At 39.9% G+C, this 18,286-nt stretch overlaps 1 protein-coding gene across 2 annotated transcripts in view; it reads right to left on the bottom strand.

Moving 5' to 3' along the window:
• Positions 1–808: 808 nt before the first annotated feature.
• The window catches only part of DDX21 (DExD-box helicase 21), a 28,999-nt gene continuing 11,521 nt past the window's right edge, over positions 809–18,286 (bottom strand). For both annotated transcript variants that reach the window (XM_003815912.5, XM_034930701.3), the window contains exons 7-15: positions 16,829–16,974; positions 15,601–15,750; positions 13,791–13,952; positions 12,182–12,301; positions 11,103–11,176; positions 8,158–8,317; positions 6,881–7,015; positions 4,279–4,323; positions 809–3,333 (exon numbers count right to left, since the gene is read on the bottom strand). In XM_003815912.5, the coding sequence (XP_003815960.2) occupies positions 3,064–3,333; positions 4,279–4,323; positions 6,881–7,015; positions 8,158–8,317; positions 11,103–11,176; positions 12,182–12,301; positions 13,791–13,952; positions 15,601–15,750; positions 16,829–16,974 (1,262 nt within the window). In that variant the 3' untranslated portion in view covers positions 809–3,063. The remainder of the gene's footprint in view (positions 3,334–4,278; positions 4,324–6,880; positions 7,016–8,157; positions 8,318–11,102; positions 11,177–12,181; positions 12,302–13,790; positions 13,953–15,600; positions 15,751–16,828; positions 16,975–18,286) is intronic.

The following is an 18,286-nucleotide window of genomic DNA, read 5'->3' as shown; positions in this document are numbered from 1 at the left end:
TTCAAGGCTGCAGTGAGCTATGATCATGCCACTGAACTCCATCCTGGGTAACAGATAGAGACCCTGTCTCAAAGAAAGACAAAAATCCATGCCCCGGTATAGGGAAAACACTAAATATATTAAATACATAAACCTCAATGCAATGACTGGAGATCCATCTCATGACAGATAATTAGAAGAGGGCGGGCATGGTGGCTCACACCTATAATCCCAGCACTTTGGGAGGCCAAGGCAGGACGATTGCTTGAGGCCAGGGGTCACAAACAGCTTGGTCAACAGAATGAGACTCCATCTCTATAAAAAATTTAAATATTAGCCAGGTTTGGTGGTACCCCCCTGTAGTCTCAGCTACTTGGGAGGCTGAGAGGGAAGATCACTTGAGCCTAGGAGTTCAAAGCTGTAGTTCTACCTTTAGAAAACGTATCCTAAGGTGACAGACGAGTATGCAAACACATATGTGAGGATATTAACTTTAGGGTTGTTTATAATGGTGAAAAATTAGAAATAACCAACATGGACATCGAGTACTGGTTAAATGTGTAGTGGCATATCCATACAAGAAAACATGTCATCAAAAATGTCCATGTAAGCCTGTACAAAATTGTGCACAACATGTTGAGGGGGGAAAAGCAATACACAAAATCAAATAATTCCAATTTTATAAATGAACATGTGGAAGACTGCTCACTAAAATATTAGATAAGGGTGACTGGTTTTTTTTCTCTTTAGATTTTTATATCTAGCTTTTATTATTTTTATAATAAATATTTCAAGCTATTTTCATTTTAGAAAACAAAAGCCACTAAAATCAAGTATTACTATCTTTATTATGGTATACAGCAGTATTTTATACATTAGCTCATTTTATAGTAAAAACATTTATGCACAACTGTAGAGAAACTGCTGCACAGATAGCTCCAACTTAAATTAGAAAATATTTTCTTTGTAGAAAATAGTGAAAATTATAACATTTACCAAGCTAACCCAACAAGTTCATTTAAACCAAAAAGTAGCTAAATACATTATACATTTATAAATACAGGTTGAATTCTGGGATCCAGGAGAAACTTTAGTCCTTTATTGAAATAGCCAGGTTTTAAGTTATGTGAAGTGAAATTTCTATTAATCTTCCCTCTTACTCTTAATTTATGCCAGATTATTTTTCTTTAGGCTAAATCCATAATCCACAACAAGGTTTTAGCTGTTCTTTTCTAAAGGATGGGTACCATATCCTTTTAATCTGCTTGATAAGGTACCCATGCCTATCCAAATAATGAAATGGTTCAGTTGTTATTAAAGCATGCCCAGTATTTGGGCAAAACCAGAATCTAATAAATTACACTGTCACCTAATACCCATGGCTTGATGGAAAGCCATGAGGAACAAGGGTAAAGTGATAAAACTGGCAAGTGGATCAAGGAATAAAAGCCAAGAGAATTCTGAGACCAGAGGGCAAGAAATATCTAGTCGGGATTCAAGGACAGAACTGAAGTTCAAATAGAAAAAGAATGTTGCCTCAAGGATTAGGAGCTGAGCTGGCTATCAGAGCTCCTAGTACATGGTGATCAAATAAGGGGCAGTTAGAGATAAAGACTGGATTAAGCAAGAGAAATCAGGACCTAGAAAGATTCTAGGTATTCACAATAATTAAATGAAAACAAGACAGACCATGCGGCTTTAAATTTCCTAGCATAGTAGTTCCAGGATTCTCAGTACAGAAATAATCTCTGGAAATTAAGGCGAGAAGATAATGCCACTCTTAAGCTCCTGTGCTATGTAGAATGTTTCCCAGAGAAATAATATCTGAGAAATCAGGCAGTTATCTGGCCAGGGGCTACATCAGGTTCTTCAGTTCCCTCAAAACAACTTAATCACATATAGTTTGTCTTAAAAGGAAGCCTCCAAGCAGCTAAAACAAACTTTCAACAGACATTCAGTTTAACAGATCCTATACTGTGGCTTTAGGAACTAGGCCACTGACTACCTAAAAACCCCAGCTTGCCCACTTGAAGTTAACCTCTAGAAACATTAGTGATCTGTGAAGTTTTCACCATTAAAACAATGCTTTATCATCCAAATCATACTTGTTCTTCTCTTTGCTCTCCAGTTATGAATTTGTTACCTTTTTGCATTTGATTATTTCCAGTGGTTTGGTTCTTTTTTTTTTTTTTTTTTTTACATACTCTTGAGCAATGCTAATCTGCGCCCCCTACTCCCTTAAGTCCTTCTTGGTAAATAATGTTAATCTTCCAATAGGAAGAAGTGGAGTACATTACCATTTAAGCACCATTTATCCAGCCTACTTACAAATAAAGCTATGGAGCCACCTTATACATGTGAAATTCCTTAAAACTCTGGCTTTCTATTAAAATGTACTTTTATATATACTATCTATGAAGAATTCACTAAAGCATTAATCACCTTATAATGAGAAGCTAAAAATGTATCAAAACGAACATAAGTATAGGTAATCCACATCAAACATACTACATCTTCCAAGTCTAGAGCATACACTGGTATAAACTGTATTACAACCCAGATTAGTTTGAAATCTTGTTTCAAAACATTGCTCAGTATTAAGTCTCAGTAGACAAATAATAGGACCACATGAGAAACTGTTCGGCAGGTGGCTGAGGAAACCTTAACTTCCAAAGGCTCAAAGTGGTCCTCCAGAGACTGTTACACTCCCTTAGGTATTTACTTCAGGGAAGGACACTATTAAGGGACACTTTTGAGTATAAAGACAGGTGAACTCACGAAGTATAGGCAGATACATGCTTGATTTTATCTTCTAATCTACAGATAATGCATTAGAATAAAAATGTAATGAATTCATACACCTTTCAAAAGGAAAAACTGATGAAGAAGTAACAATAAAGTTATAAATGATAATGATCAGATGAAATAATTTAAATGAAGCTTGTCTGTGTCTGAAAGAGACAGGGACTTGGCAAGTGGTCAAAAGGAGGCACAATGTGCTTTTAACTTTGCATGAAAAATAACGTTCAGTTCTATATTGCCAAACATCATTCTCTTTTTGCTATATAAATCTTCTATTTCTAATTATTGACCAAATGCTTTACTGAAACTCCGCTTCTGGCCTTTGTTTTGGGATCTGTTACTTTTGTTGCCACCTCCTGATCGCTGTCCTCTCGGGCCTCTACTGCCTTCCCGCTGTCCTCTGAATCTTCTGTTTCCGTCCCGCTGTCCCCTGAAGCCTCGACTGCCTTCCCGCTGTCCCCTGAAGCCTCCATATCCTTCCCGTGGTCCTTCCAGTTCTGGTTGCTCTGTGGCCACAGAGAGCTGCCAGCGTCGTGAATCATGCCATTTCTCCTGTTGAGAGAATGTTTTGTTTTTGTGTGCTTTAATTAGTATTCAATTTTTAAAAAGCATGAGAAAAACAAAATATTTGCCATTTCTTCAAAGAAAAGGTGATAACATAAGTGCTTAACAAGTCACTGGTCAAAAATAACACTGGCCACCCATCATGGTCCAAAAGCCAGTGTCCCTGAAGTGTGGGAAAATATAGTTTCATTATGAGAAATAGCCCTCATCACTACTTCATTTATTAAGTTATTAAACCATTTATTCAACTCAATTGCTACAGGGTATCTACAGCCAAAGGTAATAAAACAAATATATTAAGCACACATTTCTCACAGTATTGAATAAAGATGTAACAACTTTAAATGTCTATGAAAACCTGTAGGCTGGACGTGGTGGCTCATGCCTGTAATTCCAGCACTTTGGGAGGTGGGTGGATCACCCGCGGTCAGGAGTTCGAGACCAGCCTGGCCAACATGGCGAAACCCCCGTCTCTACTAAAAATACGAAAAATTAGCTGGGGGTAGTGATGGGCCTATAATCCCAGCTACTTGGGAAGCTGAGGCAAGAGAATCGCTTGAACCCGGGAGGCGGAGGTAGCAGTGAACCGAGATTGCACCACTGCACTCCAGCCTGGGCGACAGAGCGAGACTCTGTCTGAAAACACACACACACACACACACAAAATCTATATACCATATATAAGTGTTAAAGGGTGGGGAGAGCTGGATATCATTCACAACTTTGTATAAAGGAAATATAGAAACCAGGTGGGTTCAACTACAAAAATATCAGAATTAAAAAGTTAGGGGGGAATATTCCAAAATTTAATTATCGATTATCTCTTACTAAAGGAACCAGAACTATTGTTTCCCAATCTATTATTCTCTATTTTCATAATTAACATTCTACAATTTAGGTACGTTAACTTTAAAATCTAAGGGAAAAGAATACCTGTATTTCTGTTACTGATGCGGTAGGTACATCAAAGCAAACACCCTAGAAATCAAAGCAAATGGAAGTTAATCCAACCAACGCACATGAAAAATACTCCCTTTAAAAGACCACGTATTCTTTAAAAAAAAGAAAACAAAAAACATAAAGCAAAAAAACCACCAGGTATAATTTTAGATGAACTTTAGACCAAAGCTAATACATTATAGCTGCCAAAAGTACACTGCAGAAAGACAAGGAACATTGAAAAAAAGAACCCCAAATGATTTAGAACTTTCTAACTATAGACAGAGTCTTAGCTATTACACTGTGCTAACCCCCTAGTGGCTATTAGCTACATTTTATTGCTGAGCAAACAGGCTTGGAAAGGTTAGCTGACTTGTCTAAGGCCCCACAGCTATTAAATGGCGCAAGTATTTAAAATCTAGTCTGTATGGCTCTAAAACCTATAGTCTAAACTATATACTGCCTTCCATCAGAAAAGCAATGCCAGCTATTCAGAATGACCTAATTAAAAGCAGAAAAACAAGTGATCTTCTATTGTTGATTTTCTGGTTTTTCTTAATTCAGCCTTCTGTAAGAGTATGAAAAAAATAATACAGGACACCATCTTTTTTTTTCCCCTCTTAAGATAGGGTCTTGCTCTACTGCCTAGGCTGGAGTGCAGTGGTGCAATTAACAACTCACTGTAACTTTGAATTCCTACAGGTGCATGCCACTACATCTGGCTTTTTTTTTTTTTTTTTTTTTGGTAGAGACAGGGTCTCACTACATTACCCAGGCTGGTCTCAAGAATTATCTTCCCAGCTCAGCTTCCCAAAATACTGAGATTACAGGTGTGAGCCATGGCACCTAGCCAGGACACCATCTTTAATATTAAGTGCCATCCTCTCCAATCAAGGAAATCATCTAAAAATATAGTCAAACTATGTGTTAACTAATACAGGCACTCCTCTCCCTGCTGTCTTCAACTGCAATATTTTATAAGGAACACCCCTTTCACCCCAAAATTTACCCAATCATAACATAGGTATCATCACCTACTGGTGGATTTTGCCATTCATGGGAATCTTCGCTTACATATTTACGAAGTAGAGTATAATCCCAGGCATTCACTGGGTATAGAGGTAATTAGAAAACACTTTTTGCCTTTGAGTGTTCTTGAGGCTCTCCATTAGCAAACACAGCAAGGTAAAAGTTTACCTGCATAAACATGTGTCCTAAAGACTCTGAAGTACAGATAAAGACGCCCCTAACATTGCCTGGTAAGATTTAAGGCTAAGCAAAGTCATAAAAGCTACTTTGGAGGAAAAGATTTATATATATATAAAATTTTTTTTTTAAGACGGAGTTTCACTCTTGTTGCCCAAGCTGGAGTGCAATGGCGCGATCTCGGCTCACCGCAACCTCCGCCACCCGGGTTCAAGTGATTCTCCTGCCTCAGCCTCCTGAGTAGCTGGGATTACAGGCATGCGCCATTATCCTCGGCTAATTTTGTATTTTTAGTACAGACAGGTTTTCTCCATGTTGGTCAGGCTGGTCTCAAACTCCCGACCTCAGGTGATCCGTCCACCTCAGCCTCCCAAAGTGCTGAGATTACAGGCATGAGCCACGGCGCCCAGCCGAAAGATTACTATAAATAGTAGGTTCAGCATGCACTGAGGATGAGATAAAGCATGGTGTACTGGGCACTGCTGGAGTAAATGGTGTTGGTAGCAATGAGGTAGAAATTAAGCTGTAAGGTTAGCAGAGGCCAGGACATGAAGGATCTTATCCTCCTATGAAAGGGTTGAGACTTTATCCCACAAGTTTTGTGGAGTTGCTTAAGGAGATAACAACATGGCTAGACATGCAATAAGTTGCAGATAAATCCGATTAGTTCACTAGGCCAATGGAAACCTGGAAACCTGAGATCTTTTAGGGGCTTCGCCAAGTCAAAATTATTTTCATAATAATGTTGCCCTTTCCACACTCATTCCCTCAAGGGTACAGTGGAGTTTCCTAGACATATATGACGTGATAAAATCATTGCTCTGATGACTAATGGAACATGATATTGTGTTTTAGAGTTCCAGTTTTAATTTCTAATACAGTATCAATAGATATAACCCATGTAAACAAAAGCTTTTGGGGGTCCCTAACATTTGCTAAAGGGATTGTGAAACCAAAATGTTTCAGAATCCTTGTGATAGTCTATGGCATAAACAAAGAGAAGGCCTCAGAAGAAAGAACACCAGGTTTGGGAGGCAAATTTTTTCATTTTTAATTTGAATTCAAGATTCTGAATAAGTCCAGTGCTAGAATAGGATTGCTAAGAAAAAAAAAGATTCTGAAAAAGTTACTTTAAATAAGCTATTTAGGTAGAGATGTCAGGGAAGCAGCTGGATCAAGTCTGGCATTGTGAGAACGGTTCAGGGTGGAGATAGAGGTACAGTAGTTGTCAGTGGCAGAGTGGCATCTGAGGATCACAGATGAGATTACCCAGGGAAGATGAGAGAGTGAAGAAATGCAGCATCCCCACAGAACAGGAAGAACCCACACCACACTGTTTTCCTGCCCACATAAAGCCCCATCAAGGTTACAACAGAGACTCCAGCCTTACCAGCTTTCCTTTGAGAAAAACCATTCCCTTCACTTTGGAATCAATCTCCTCGCCCAGCTGCTCTTTAAGTTCTTTCCAAGCATAACTAATATTTGGCATTTCAATTGAGCACTGCAAGATCATGGTCACAAAACCCTTACAACACAAGAAAGGAGAATAAAATTAAAGTGCTGAAAATAAACCTAATTGATAAATACCTGCTTTTGTGATTCTAAAATATTTCTTGAAAAGTTATTCCTAAAAACATACATCTCACACAAACAATTAGTACAAACAGTCCCTCGTTTTACTTGGGGAACTCTGAGTAAGACTGGTTGATTGTACCAATGTCAATATCTTGGTTGTGGTATTATAGTTTTCCAAAATATTGCCATTTAGGGAAGCTGAGCAGAGTATACAAAGGATCTCTCTGTATTATTTCTTACAGCTACATGTAAATCTACAATTATCTCAATAAAAATTTGAATTTACAGGAAAAGAAAAGCATACACCTTCTAAAGTTTCTAGGTATGCTGGCTAAATGTATTATATGCATTTATGCGCATATATATGTTTGGGCTACTTTAGGATTAAAACAATTAAAAATCACATACCACAAAATTCACCATTTGAAAGTATATAATCCAGTGGTTTTTTTGTTTGTTTTAGTATATTTGTAAGATCTGCAACCATTCAGCACTATCTAAAATTTCAGAACATGGCATAATCCACCCAAAAGAATCCTGCATCCATTACTAGCCACTGCCATTCCTCCCTCCACACAGCCAGTCAGGACCACTCATATTTTCTGCCTCTATGGATTTGCATGTATGTGTATGTGTGTTTAAACATGGGAATTATTGGTTCTTTTCTTTTCTGAGACAGAGTCTCACTCTGTCACCCAGGCTGGAGTGCAGTGGCACCATCATGGATCTCTGCAGCCTCAACCTCCTGAGCTCAGGTAATCCTCCCTCCTCCCATCCCAGCCTCCCAGGTAGCTGGGACCACAGCATGTCACCACGCCCAGCTAATTTTTTTTTTTTTTTTTTTTTTGTAGAGACAGAGTATCACTAGGTTGCCCAGGCTGATCTCAAACTTGTAGGCTCAAGCCTGTGCCTCCCAAAGGGCTGGGATTACAGGCATGAGCCACTGTGTCTGGCCAGAAATTGTAAAATACAATTAATACTTTACTAACTTCATGAGAAAATGAAAACAACTGGGAAGCTTAAATGAAACCCTTTCATATCCTGCTCATACCCCAAATTATGAAGTGTCAGGAATGTGCTGCAGAACCTTACCACATTTGAGTTGATCAAGGAGCGCTGGTCTACGGACGTGGCACCTGAAATATGGGCCAGTGCTGCTGCCAGAGCTTCCACAGCTCCCTTCTCCTCTATCAGCTTCTCAGCTGATTGTTTGAAGTGACTAATGGCAGTGGGAGGCACGGAATCCAAAAGCCTGTTGTTTGAGAGTGTGTTAGGAGAAAGGATACTAGAAGTTGACACATTTCATTTCTAAGATATCTCAAGATAAATGAGTAACTTTCCAAATCTTTCACATGTGTAACATATTTATTTTTGATGCAGTATATAATAATCATATTTCTATAGTAATAAATCCATTCCTTTGACTGTATGTAATTCTAATTTATCACCTACCCCACCATTTTATCCTAAGGAAATAATAAAACAAGAAGTTCACCACGGTGTTACTTATAATACACAAAAAGTACAAACAATTTTAAAATGTGCATCATTTGGGCTGCTTATATAAGCCACAAAACAGACATAATAAAATGTCATACTACCATTAGATGTGATGATTAATAATGTCAAGAGTTTTTATACAAGAAGCATGTGTTACTTTTAGGATCAGAAAAAACCTATTTCCATTCTGAAGTTTAAAAAAAAAGCTGGGTGTGGTGGCACATGCCTGTAGTCCCAGCTACTTGGGAGGCTGAGGTGGGAGGATTGCAGTGAGCTATGACTGTGCCAAACACAATCATTTTAAGAAACTCCGTCTCTTTAAAAAAAAAAGAAAATAAAAGAAATAAGAAAAAGACCTCCAAAGTCAGTTTAAAAAATGATAAAGACCTTTATGGGACTATTTGTACATTCTTAAGGGGGTCACTATTATCTTGGCAATAATAAATGTCCCATTCAAAGTTGAAAAAGATCATCCAGTAAAAGGGGAGAAAGTGACATGCAGCCGTGTCAGGGCTGGCACGCTGGAGGCTGTTTGTTGTATACCACCAGCATCTTTGTCCCATTCCCCTTCTTGGCCATCTAACCCCAACTCTCCTTAACTGGCACCCAAGGGAACCCTGTCTGTAGGACACTTAAAAAAAACATGGCATGCTAAAATAAATTTGAAAAATGCAGTTAAAATACACTCTTCCAGGCTGGGTGTGGTGGCTCACGCCTATAATCCCAGCACTTTGGGAGGCCAAGGCGGGCGGATCATGAGGTCAGGAGATCGAGACCATCCTGGCTAACACGGTGAAACCCCGTCTCTACTAAAAATACAAAAAATTAGCTGGGCGTGGTGGCAGGTGCCTGTAGTCCCAGCTACTCGGAAGGCTGAGGCAGGAGAATGGCGTGAACCAGGGAGGCAGAGCTTGCAGTGAGATGAGATTGCACCACTCCGCTCCAGCCTGGGCAACAGAGCAAGACTCTGTCTCAAAAAAAAAAAAATACACTCATCCTTCCTTTCCTCCCTTCCCTGTCTTCTTTCTTCCTTCCTTCCCTCTTTCTTTTTTTTGAGATAGTCTCACTCTGCCACCCAGGGTGGAGTACATTAGCACAACCACAGCTCACTGCAGCCTCAACCTCCTGGGCTCATGCAATCCTCCCATCTCAGCCTCCAGAGTAGCTGGGACTACAGGCACTTGCCACCACATCTAATTTTTGTATTTTTGTTTTTGTTTTTTTTTTTTGAGACAGAGTTTTGCTCTTGTTGCCCTAGCTGGGGTGCAATGGTGTGATCTCGGCCCACTGCAACCTCCACCTCTCGGGTTCAAGTGATTCTCCTGCCTCAGCCTCCCAAGTACCTGGGATTATAGGCGTGCGCAACCACGCCTGGCTATTTTTTTGTATTTTTAGTAGAAATGGTTTTTTTCCATGTTAGCCAGCTGGTCTTGAACTCCTGACCTCAGGTAATCCACCCGCCTTGGCCTCCCAAAGTGCTCAGATTACAGGTGTGAGCCACCGCACCCGGCCTAATTTTTGTATTTTTTATAGAGATGGAGTTTCACCGTGTTGCCCAGGCAATCTGCCTACCCCAGCCTCCCAAAGTGCTGGGATTACAGGCATGAGCCACCATGCCTGGCCCAAAACTCTTTCATTAACAAAACTTTCCTGAACTATTAATATGCTGATTGACATCCAGGATTTCCTTTGATCATGGACTCCCTGTGTCTGTTTTTTAAATAAGCATTTACAGTAATTGTGGAAACTACTATAAAAATGATGCCCAAACTCAGTGGTTCTTTAACAGAGAACATAGGTCACCATCAGGAGGCATCTGGAAAATGGTTTCTGTTTTTTATAATGCCAACCCTACTTACCCTGAGTATGTGGCACAGGGGAATCAGCCACGGATCCTAAACAGCTAAATATCCTTCCATTTGCAGGACAATCCCATAAAAAATAATTCTCTTGCCTCCAATGCCAGCAGCACCTCCATTTGACAAACTGTTAATTAACTCAATCCTCACCATCTAGACATTTACTATTAACGAAGCAATCAATTTTCATCCTACCAGGCAAGGAACTGGATTAATGTAGATTTGGAATGTAATCTGTGGTCTAATCAGCCAGTGGGTGAGAAGCACCTACACTATACCTAAGATATTATCCCTTAAAATATCCTAGACAAAGCAAACTATTTTAATAGTGGTTTCCTCTGGTAAACAGGATAGGACAGGAATGAGTAGAAACGAGGGTATCCACTTTGTGAAATTCTACTTCAGCACGGTCTGGTTTTTTTTTTTGATAAACAGGTTATCAGTTAAAAAGAATAGGCTGTGCATGCTGGCTCACACCTGTAATCTTAGCACTTTGGGAGGCTGAGCTGGGAGGACTGCTTGAGACCAGGAGTTGAGACCAGCCTGGGCAACATAGTGAGACCCTGTCTCAAAAATTTAAAAAAAAAATTTTTTTTAAGTCAAATCTTATTACTGTACAAAGACATGCAGTATTTGAACCAACACTAAAACAGACCATAGCAGTGGTAGGGAACATACCTGATGGCATCTTTGCTGGAAGCTTTTATTATTTCTGTTGCAGAAGGAACACCTATTCGTTTGAACTTAATTCCCTACAGGAAAATGAACCACAGTTTAATGTACAGTGGCCATCAATTGTTTCCAATAAGATAAGCAGTCCCCTAATTTTTTAATATAGGCCAAATGTATGTATTACATTAAAAAATGAACTTTTAATTTTAGACTTACAGAAAAGCTACAAAGACAGTACAGAGAGCTCCAGGTTTCTGCTATTATTAACATCTTACACTGTTAATGTATATTTGTTTCAACTAAGAAACCAACATTGCTAAACTATTAACCAAACCCCAGACTTTATTCCATGTCTGTCTTTCCTTCTTTCCTTGTTTTTCATGACTTTGACAGTTTTAAGGAGTGCTGGTCAACAGTTTTGTAGAATGTCCCTCAGTTTGAGGTTGTCTTGTGTTTTCCTCATGCTCAGGGTTACATATTTGGGGGAGGAATACCCGAAGTGAATGCTCGCCTTACCACCTCTTATCAGGGGCACATGGCTATGTGCCTATCACTAATGATGTGACCCACGATCAACTGGCCCAGGTAGTGTTTGTTCATCTCTCCTCGGTAAAGTCCTCACTCCCCACCTTACTCTATTCTTTGAAAGCAAGTCCCTAAGTGCAGTCCACTCAAGAGGAAGGAGACGAGTGAAGCTCCTGAAGGGGCAAGAATCTACATACACTATTCCAATTCTCCTGGAGGAAAAATTAGTCTCTTCTCCCCTTTATCCTTTTGACATACCCTCATTCATTTGATTTTCAAGCAATTCCTACAGCCCCTCAATCTTAATTATCTCTGGTTCATATTTATCATTGTCTGAAAACTGCCTTTCAAACATATGAAAACAAAATCACTGTTTTCAAATGCAAAGTTACTTCAGAATGGGCCTTTTATCACAGGACAACATATGTACCTAACAATAAGCTTTCAGTCATTGCCACACACTAGAAATAAAAATATTTTAAAGTGGATAAAAATTGAAGAAACCAAAGACTGACTTTAGAACTCAACATTTGCTTAATGAAAGGTAAGAATAGTTTTACCGCTTTTTGCTCCACTTGTACTAACTGATATTCTTCCTTGTGCTGATAAAAGCAGATGCACACCCCTGTCCTTCCAGCTCTGCCTGTCCGCCCGGATCGATGAATGTAGGACTCTACATCCTATTGAAGTAAAATACATGAGTAACACTAAACCAAAAAAAGAGAGACAAACACCTGAGTAGCCTATGCAGGTCAGTGAACACTAGCAGTTGTGGTTATAAACCTGGGGACATGAGGGAGAAGGTCCCTTAGCACTTCAATTTAAAGACCTCTGGCAATTTTTAAAGCTTCTAGAACAATGGTCCCTGTCCTGCAGGCAAATTTACAAAGAGCATTGTCTAAATAGTGCTTGTCCATTAGAGGCATATATGTAATTCCAATTTTCAATCTTCCAGTAGACAGACTGAAAAGATTTCTTTAAGAAGCTTAATGTATTTTAACTCAATATATCTAGTCTTTTTTTTTTCTTTTGAGACAGAGTCTCGCTCTGTCACTCAGGCTGGAGTGCAGTGGCATGATCTCAGCTCACTGCAACCTCCGCCTCCCGGGTTCAAGTGATTTTGCTGTCTCAGCCTCCCAAGTAGCTGGGACAACAGGCACCTGACACCAGGCCTGGCTAATTTTTGTATTTTTAGTATAGACAGGGTTTCACAGAGTTTCACCATGCCAGGCTGGTCTCGAACTCCTGACCTTAAGTGATTCATTTGCCTCAGCCGCCCAAGGTGCTGGGATTACAGACATGAGCCACCACGCCTGTCAGAATATCCAAGTCTTATCATTTCAATATACTATCTATACAAACCAGGGTACCAATGCAATATTTTGTATTTTTTCATAAGTCTTCAAAATCCAGACCGCATAATAAAAAGTTATGCAGTATGTATTTTACACTTGCAGTACACAGATCAATTCAGATCACCTACATTTCAAGTGCTCAACACAGCTAGTGGCTACCATATCAAAAAGTCTAAAGGCTCGTGAAACAATGTTTATACCACACACTCATGGGACTTCCTTTTTAAGAATTGGTGAATTCATAGTCTTCAGTTATTTTTCCCCATTGTTGTAAGCAGCCTTTAACCATGGGGCATTTGCCAATTTGGGTGAGATTTTGGGGTCCTCATGTTGGAAGTGATTGGAATACCTTTAGAACAACCTTTATTTACGTGAAGAACTATCCACATCAAGTAAACTATGATTCAGGGTCCTCCTTGAGAGGTTCCTATAACTCACAAACCTAAGCATCTCTAACCACAGAGGTTAATTACAGGCCCTTTCTCTCCCCTGTCCTCTAGGCTCATGCATTTATCTATCTTACTTACCCCTATCCCATCTCAGTCCTTCCACCCATCTTCAAGGTTTGGCTCAAAAATCACACTATATCCCAAAGTCACCTTTTGAACCTCTGTCTGCTGACTGCACTTCTACTCAAGTGTCAGTTCTGAGGGGAGTGTCTCATAACAGGTTCATTCTCAAAATCACCCTTAGCATCCCAGCACTCAAAAGATAGCTATATACTAATGACATGAAAGTAAATAATACAATTTCCAATTTGTTTTAATACCCAAAAAAAACAAAACAAAATAAGATCTAAGCATAAAGCACATACCTTTGGTGGAGAGCTTTGTATAACCAAATCAACCTCAGGGATGTCTAACCCACGTGCAGCAACATTGGTTGCCACCAAAACTCCAAAACTACCATTTCTAAAACCTTTCAGGGTGATTTCCCTTTGCTTCTGTGGAATGTCTCCATGCAAGGACTGAGCATCCTGCCAATAAATAAACGGATGTAAGAACACCAGTTCCAACAATACAAGTACTTTTTCTCTTCATCAGTTAGGCCTGTAAAAGACATTCATATTTTGGTGACATGCCTGTTGAAAACATTACAAAGGGGAAAATGTGTCTTGAATGGATAAGCCTCAATATTATTTCCAAATCCTCAGTTATCAATTCCAACTGTATCCAACTTTACTTATTGAAGTTGAGAATGAGACAAGAGTGATCAAACCTATTTTATCAGTGTAACCTTAGGTCTGAGCCACCCTTTCCTCATTTGTGCGATGAGATGCCATGACAGATTAAGTGAGTTCTAACATGTACCCTCTGATCATTAGAAAGAAGTGAGGCCAGGTGCAGTAGCTCATGCACTTTGGGAGGCCCAGACAGGCAGACAGCTTGAGGCGCCATGACAGATTAAGTGAGTTCTAACATGTACCCTCTGATCATTAGAAAGAAGTGAGGCCAGGTGCAGTAGCTCATGCACTTTGGGAGGCCCAGACAGGCAGACTGCTTGAGGCTGGGGTTTGAGACCAGCCTGGGCAATATGGCAAGACTCGGGTCTCTACTAAAAATAGAAAAAAAATTAAAAAAAAAAAAATTAGTTGGGGGTGGGTAGGAGAATAGCTAATCCTGCTAATAAATGCTGGGCTTAATACCTAGGTTATGGGATGATCTGTGCAGCAAACCACCTTGGCATACATTTAGCTATGTAACAAACCTGTACATCCTCACATGTACCCCTGAACCTAAAAGTTGAAGATAAAAAAAGTCTTCCCAATTAGATAGTAGTGACTGTGGCACAACCTCATGATTATGCTAAAAGCCACTGAACTGTACACTTTAAAATGATAATATGTGGCACATGAATTATATCAATAATAAAACACCATCCAGAAAAAAAAAGCCAGGTATGGTGGTGCATGCTACCTGGAGGTTGAGGCTACAGTGATCCGAGACCACGCCAATGCACTTCACTTCAGCCTGGGCAAAGGGAGTGAGACCCTGTCTCCAAAAAAAAAAAAAAAAAAAAGTAGGCTGGGCGCAGTGGCTCATGCCTATAATCCCAGCATTCTGAGTGGCCGAGGCAGGTGGATCACTTGAGGTCAGGAGTTCGAGACCAACCCGGCCAACACGGTGAAACCCCATCTCTACTAAAAATACAAAAATTAGCTGGGTGTGCTGGCACGTGCCTGTAATCCCAGCTACTCGGGAGGCTGAGGCAGGAGAACTGCTTGAACCCAAGAAGCGGAGGTTTCAGTGAGCCAAGATCACACCATTGCAGTCCAGCCTGGGCGAAGAAGCAAGACTCCCTCTCAAAAAAAAAAGAAAAAAAAAAATTAACCAGGCATGGTAGTGCCCACTTGTAATCCCAGCTACTCGGGAGACTGAGGTGGGAGAATCACTTGAACTCAGGAGGCAGAGAGCCCAGATCACACCACTGCACTCCAGCCTGGGTAACAGAATGAGACTCTGCCTCAATTAAAAAAAAAAAAAAAAAAAGTAGCTTCTTCTCATTTCTAAACTAAACTAAACTGGTATTCACTGAATGAATGAAAATCAGACCAAGAGCAGATATGCCCAAGGTGAAGATTTGTTGATATCCCCAGTTTTGCTGGCATAAGGGGAAGGACCAACCTGCTTTATAGCTGAATTCTGGGACAGCTCCTGGGCTTCTTTCTTGGTTTCACAAAAGATGATAGTGCGTCCTTGATGACCACTATATACTCGGATGACATCCCCAATAACTGCTGCCCTCTGAGTCCAGTGGCACTTAATAGCCAGATGCTTATGTAAGAAGAAAAAAAACATCTATTTAGTAAAGCTTTGCTGGAAACTAAAATCACAACACAATGATCAGTGAGCACAACACTAATGTTCTAATGTCTTGCTCCTGGAAACAACTACTCAAGCCTGATAAGAGCTGTCTGCAGCCACCACTGAGAGAAAAAAACCTAAATAAGCCAGTAAAGCAGAAAGCAACATGATCTGCCCATCTCCCCATGCCTCTCCCCTTTCTCTAAAGAGCATCTAACTTCTTTATTTTCTGACAACCAGGAAAATGCAGGAAAGGAAATGCCATTCCCTAGCTTTCTACAGGAAACCAAATAACCAACAAATTTCTGTATGTTTTGCCTTTTCATTTACTTAAAAACCCAATCTGTAGTAGATTAATATACAGGTCTGTTCCTCAGTGAAATTAATTCATCTAGATTATCAGAATCAAAGGTGAAATTTTAAACTTCAACACTTTTAAGCTTAAACACAAAGCACTAGATTTCTCTGCTGCCCTCTAATGTTTAAATTTTAAGTGTGATTTATGTTTACATAACTCAGATAGATTTAAGTTCCAAATCATTCTGAAATGAAATGAGGCCATAGATGATGAAATTTTAAAAACACAGATATCGGGCCGGGCGTGGTGGCTCACACCTGTAATCCAGCACTTTGGGAGGCCGAGGTGGGCAGATCATGAGGTCAAGAGATTGAGACTATCCTGGCCAACATGGTGAAACCCTGTCTCTACTAAAAATACAAAACTTAGCTGGGCGTGGTAGCGCATGCCTGTAGTCCCAGCCACTCGGGAGGCTGAGGCAGGAGAATCACTTGAACCTGGGAGGTGGAGGTTGCAGTGAACGGAGATTGCGCCACTGCACTCCAGCCTGGCGACAGAGCGAGACTCCATCTCAAAAAATAAAAATAAAAACACAGATATCATATACAGCTCAAATAGAAATATTTTTCCTTGGCTTTTCACATGGATTTAGTATTTATCTGGAAAAAGAGTATTTGCCAGTCTTAATACTAACAGACAAGAAAAAAATATATACAATTTTATATTCTGGCAACTAAGTAAATAATTTACCTCCACAGTTATTGCCGTTTTCTGAGTCTTTTTACCAATCAGGTCCACCTGTTCATATGTAGATTTCATGTATTTCTTGGCAACATTAAATACCCAATGAGGGCAAGTTGCAGAAAAAAGCAATGTTTGGGGATTGTCTTCAGAATCTTTGAGGGGGAAAAAAAAGTCAGTATGAATAATCCAAACAAGCCTACATAGTATTTCACCTAACCTAATACTTCCACAGTCCATCAATGTTCACCAGCAACCACCTGAGGCCAAGTCGGGCACTGAGGACACAAAACTGGAAGACAGAGGTTTCCCAATGGGCAAAGAAATACCGCTAGGTAATTTATCTAAAAGATCCTTAAAATAGTGAAAGTACTTTAAAGTTATTTTGCTTTCTGACCATTAGGCTTTTGAATTACAAACGAAATCTATTCTAAGATTTCTATTCTCAATATTTTATGAATTTAGAATTCTTGTCCAATCATTGAGTCCAGCTACTATTTTTGTTTGTTCAATTCTACTTAAGAGTGCCATCACATTCTCAAACATTCCAAATAGAAGTGTGATAGAACCCTTCTGGAGAGAATTTGACAATGTATATTGAGGAGCATGAATTTTTTACACTTTTAAGCTCAGTAATTCCACTTCTGGAAATCTATCCTAAAGAACCAATTCCAGGCCAGGCACAGTGGCTCATGCCTGTAATTCCAATGCTTTCAGAGGTGGAGGCAGGAGGATCACTTGAGGCCAGGAATCAAGACAAGCCTGGGCAACACAGTGAGACCCTGTCTCTATGAATAATAAAAACATTAGCCAGGCATGGTGGCGCACGCCTGTAGCCCTAAGCTATTCAGGAAGCTGAGGCCCAGGAGTTTAGGGATGCAGTGAGCTATGATGGTGCCACTGTACTATAGCCTGAGTGACAGGGTGAGGGCCTATCTTAAAAATAAAAAAAGGGTGGCCGCGGTAGAGCACATCTGTAATCCCAGCATTCTGGGAGGCCAAAGTGGGAGGGAAGATCACTTGAGTCCAAGAGTTCAAGACCAGCATGGTGAAACCCAGCTCTACAAAAAACAGAAAAATTAGCTGGGCATGGTGGCACACGTCTATAGTCCCAGCTACTTGGAGGATTGCTTCAACCTGGAAGGTGGAGGCTGCAATGAGCCAAGATCCCACCACTACACTCCAGCCTGGGTGACAGATTTAGACCCTGTCTCAAAAAAAAAAAACAAAAAACAATTCCAGATATTGAGGTGAGAAGCTATCTGTATAAAAGTGGCTAAACAGAACTATTTATATTGAATAAAAATCAAAATAGGCAGATGGTAGAATTAAGTCATGGCCAACCACTTCATACAGTATTTTTGCTGAATTTTTATATGTATAGTCAGAGTATAATCAACACATATATACAATAAAATGCAAAACATCAGGAATACACCAAAAGCAGACCACATCAAGATGACAGAA

Source organism: Pan paniscus, chromosome 8, assembly GCF_029289425.2.
Source record: "Pan paniscus chromosome 8, NHGRI_mPanPan1-v2.0_pri, whole genome shotgun sequence".
Classification (NCBI taxonomy): domain Eukaryota; kingdom Metazoa; phylum Chordata; class Mammalia; order Primates; family Hominidae; genus Pan; species Pan paniscus.
The sequence above is the reverse complement of the archived record's forward strand: the minus strand, read 5'-3'. Positions and strand labels throughout refer to the sequence as shown.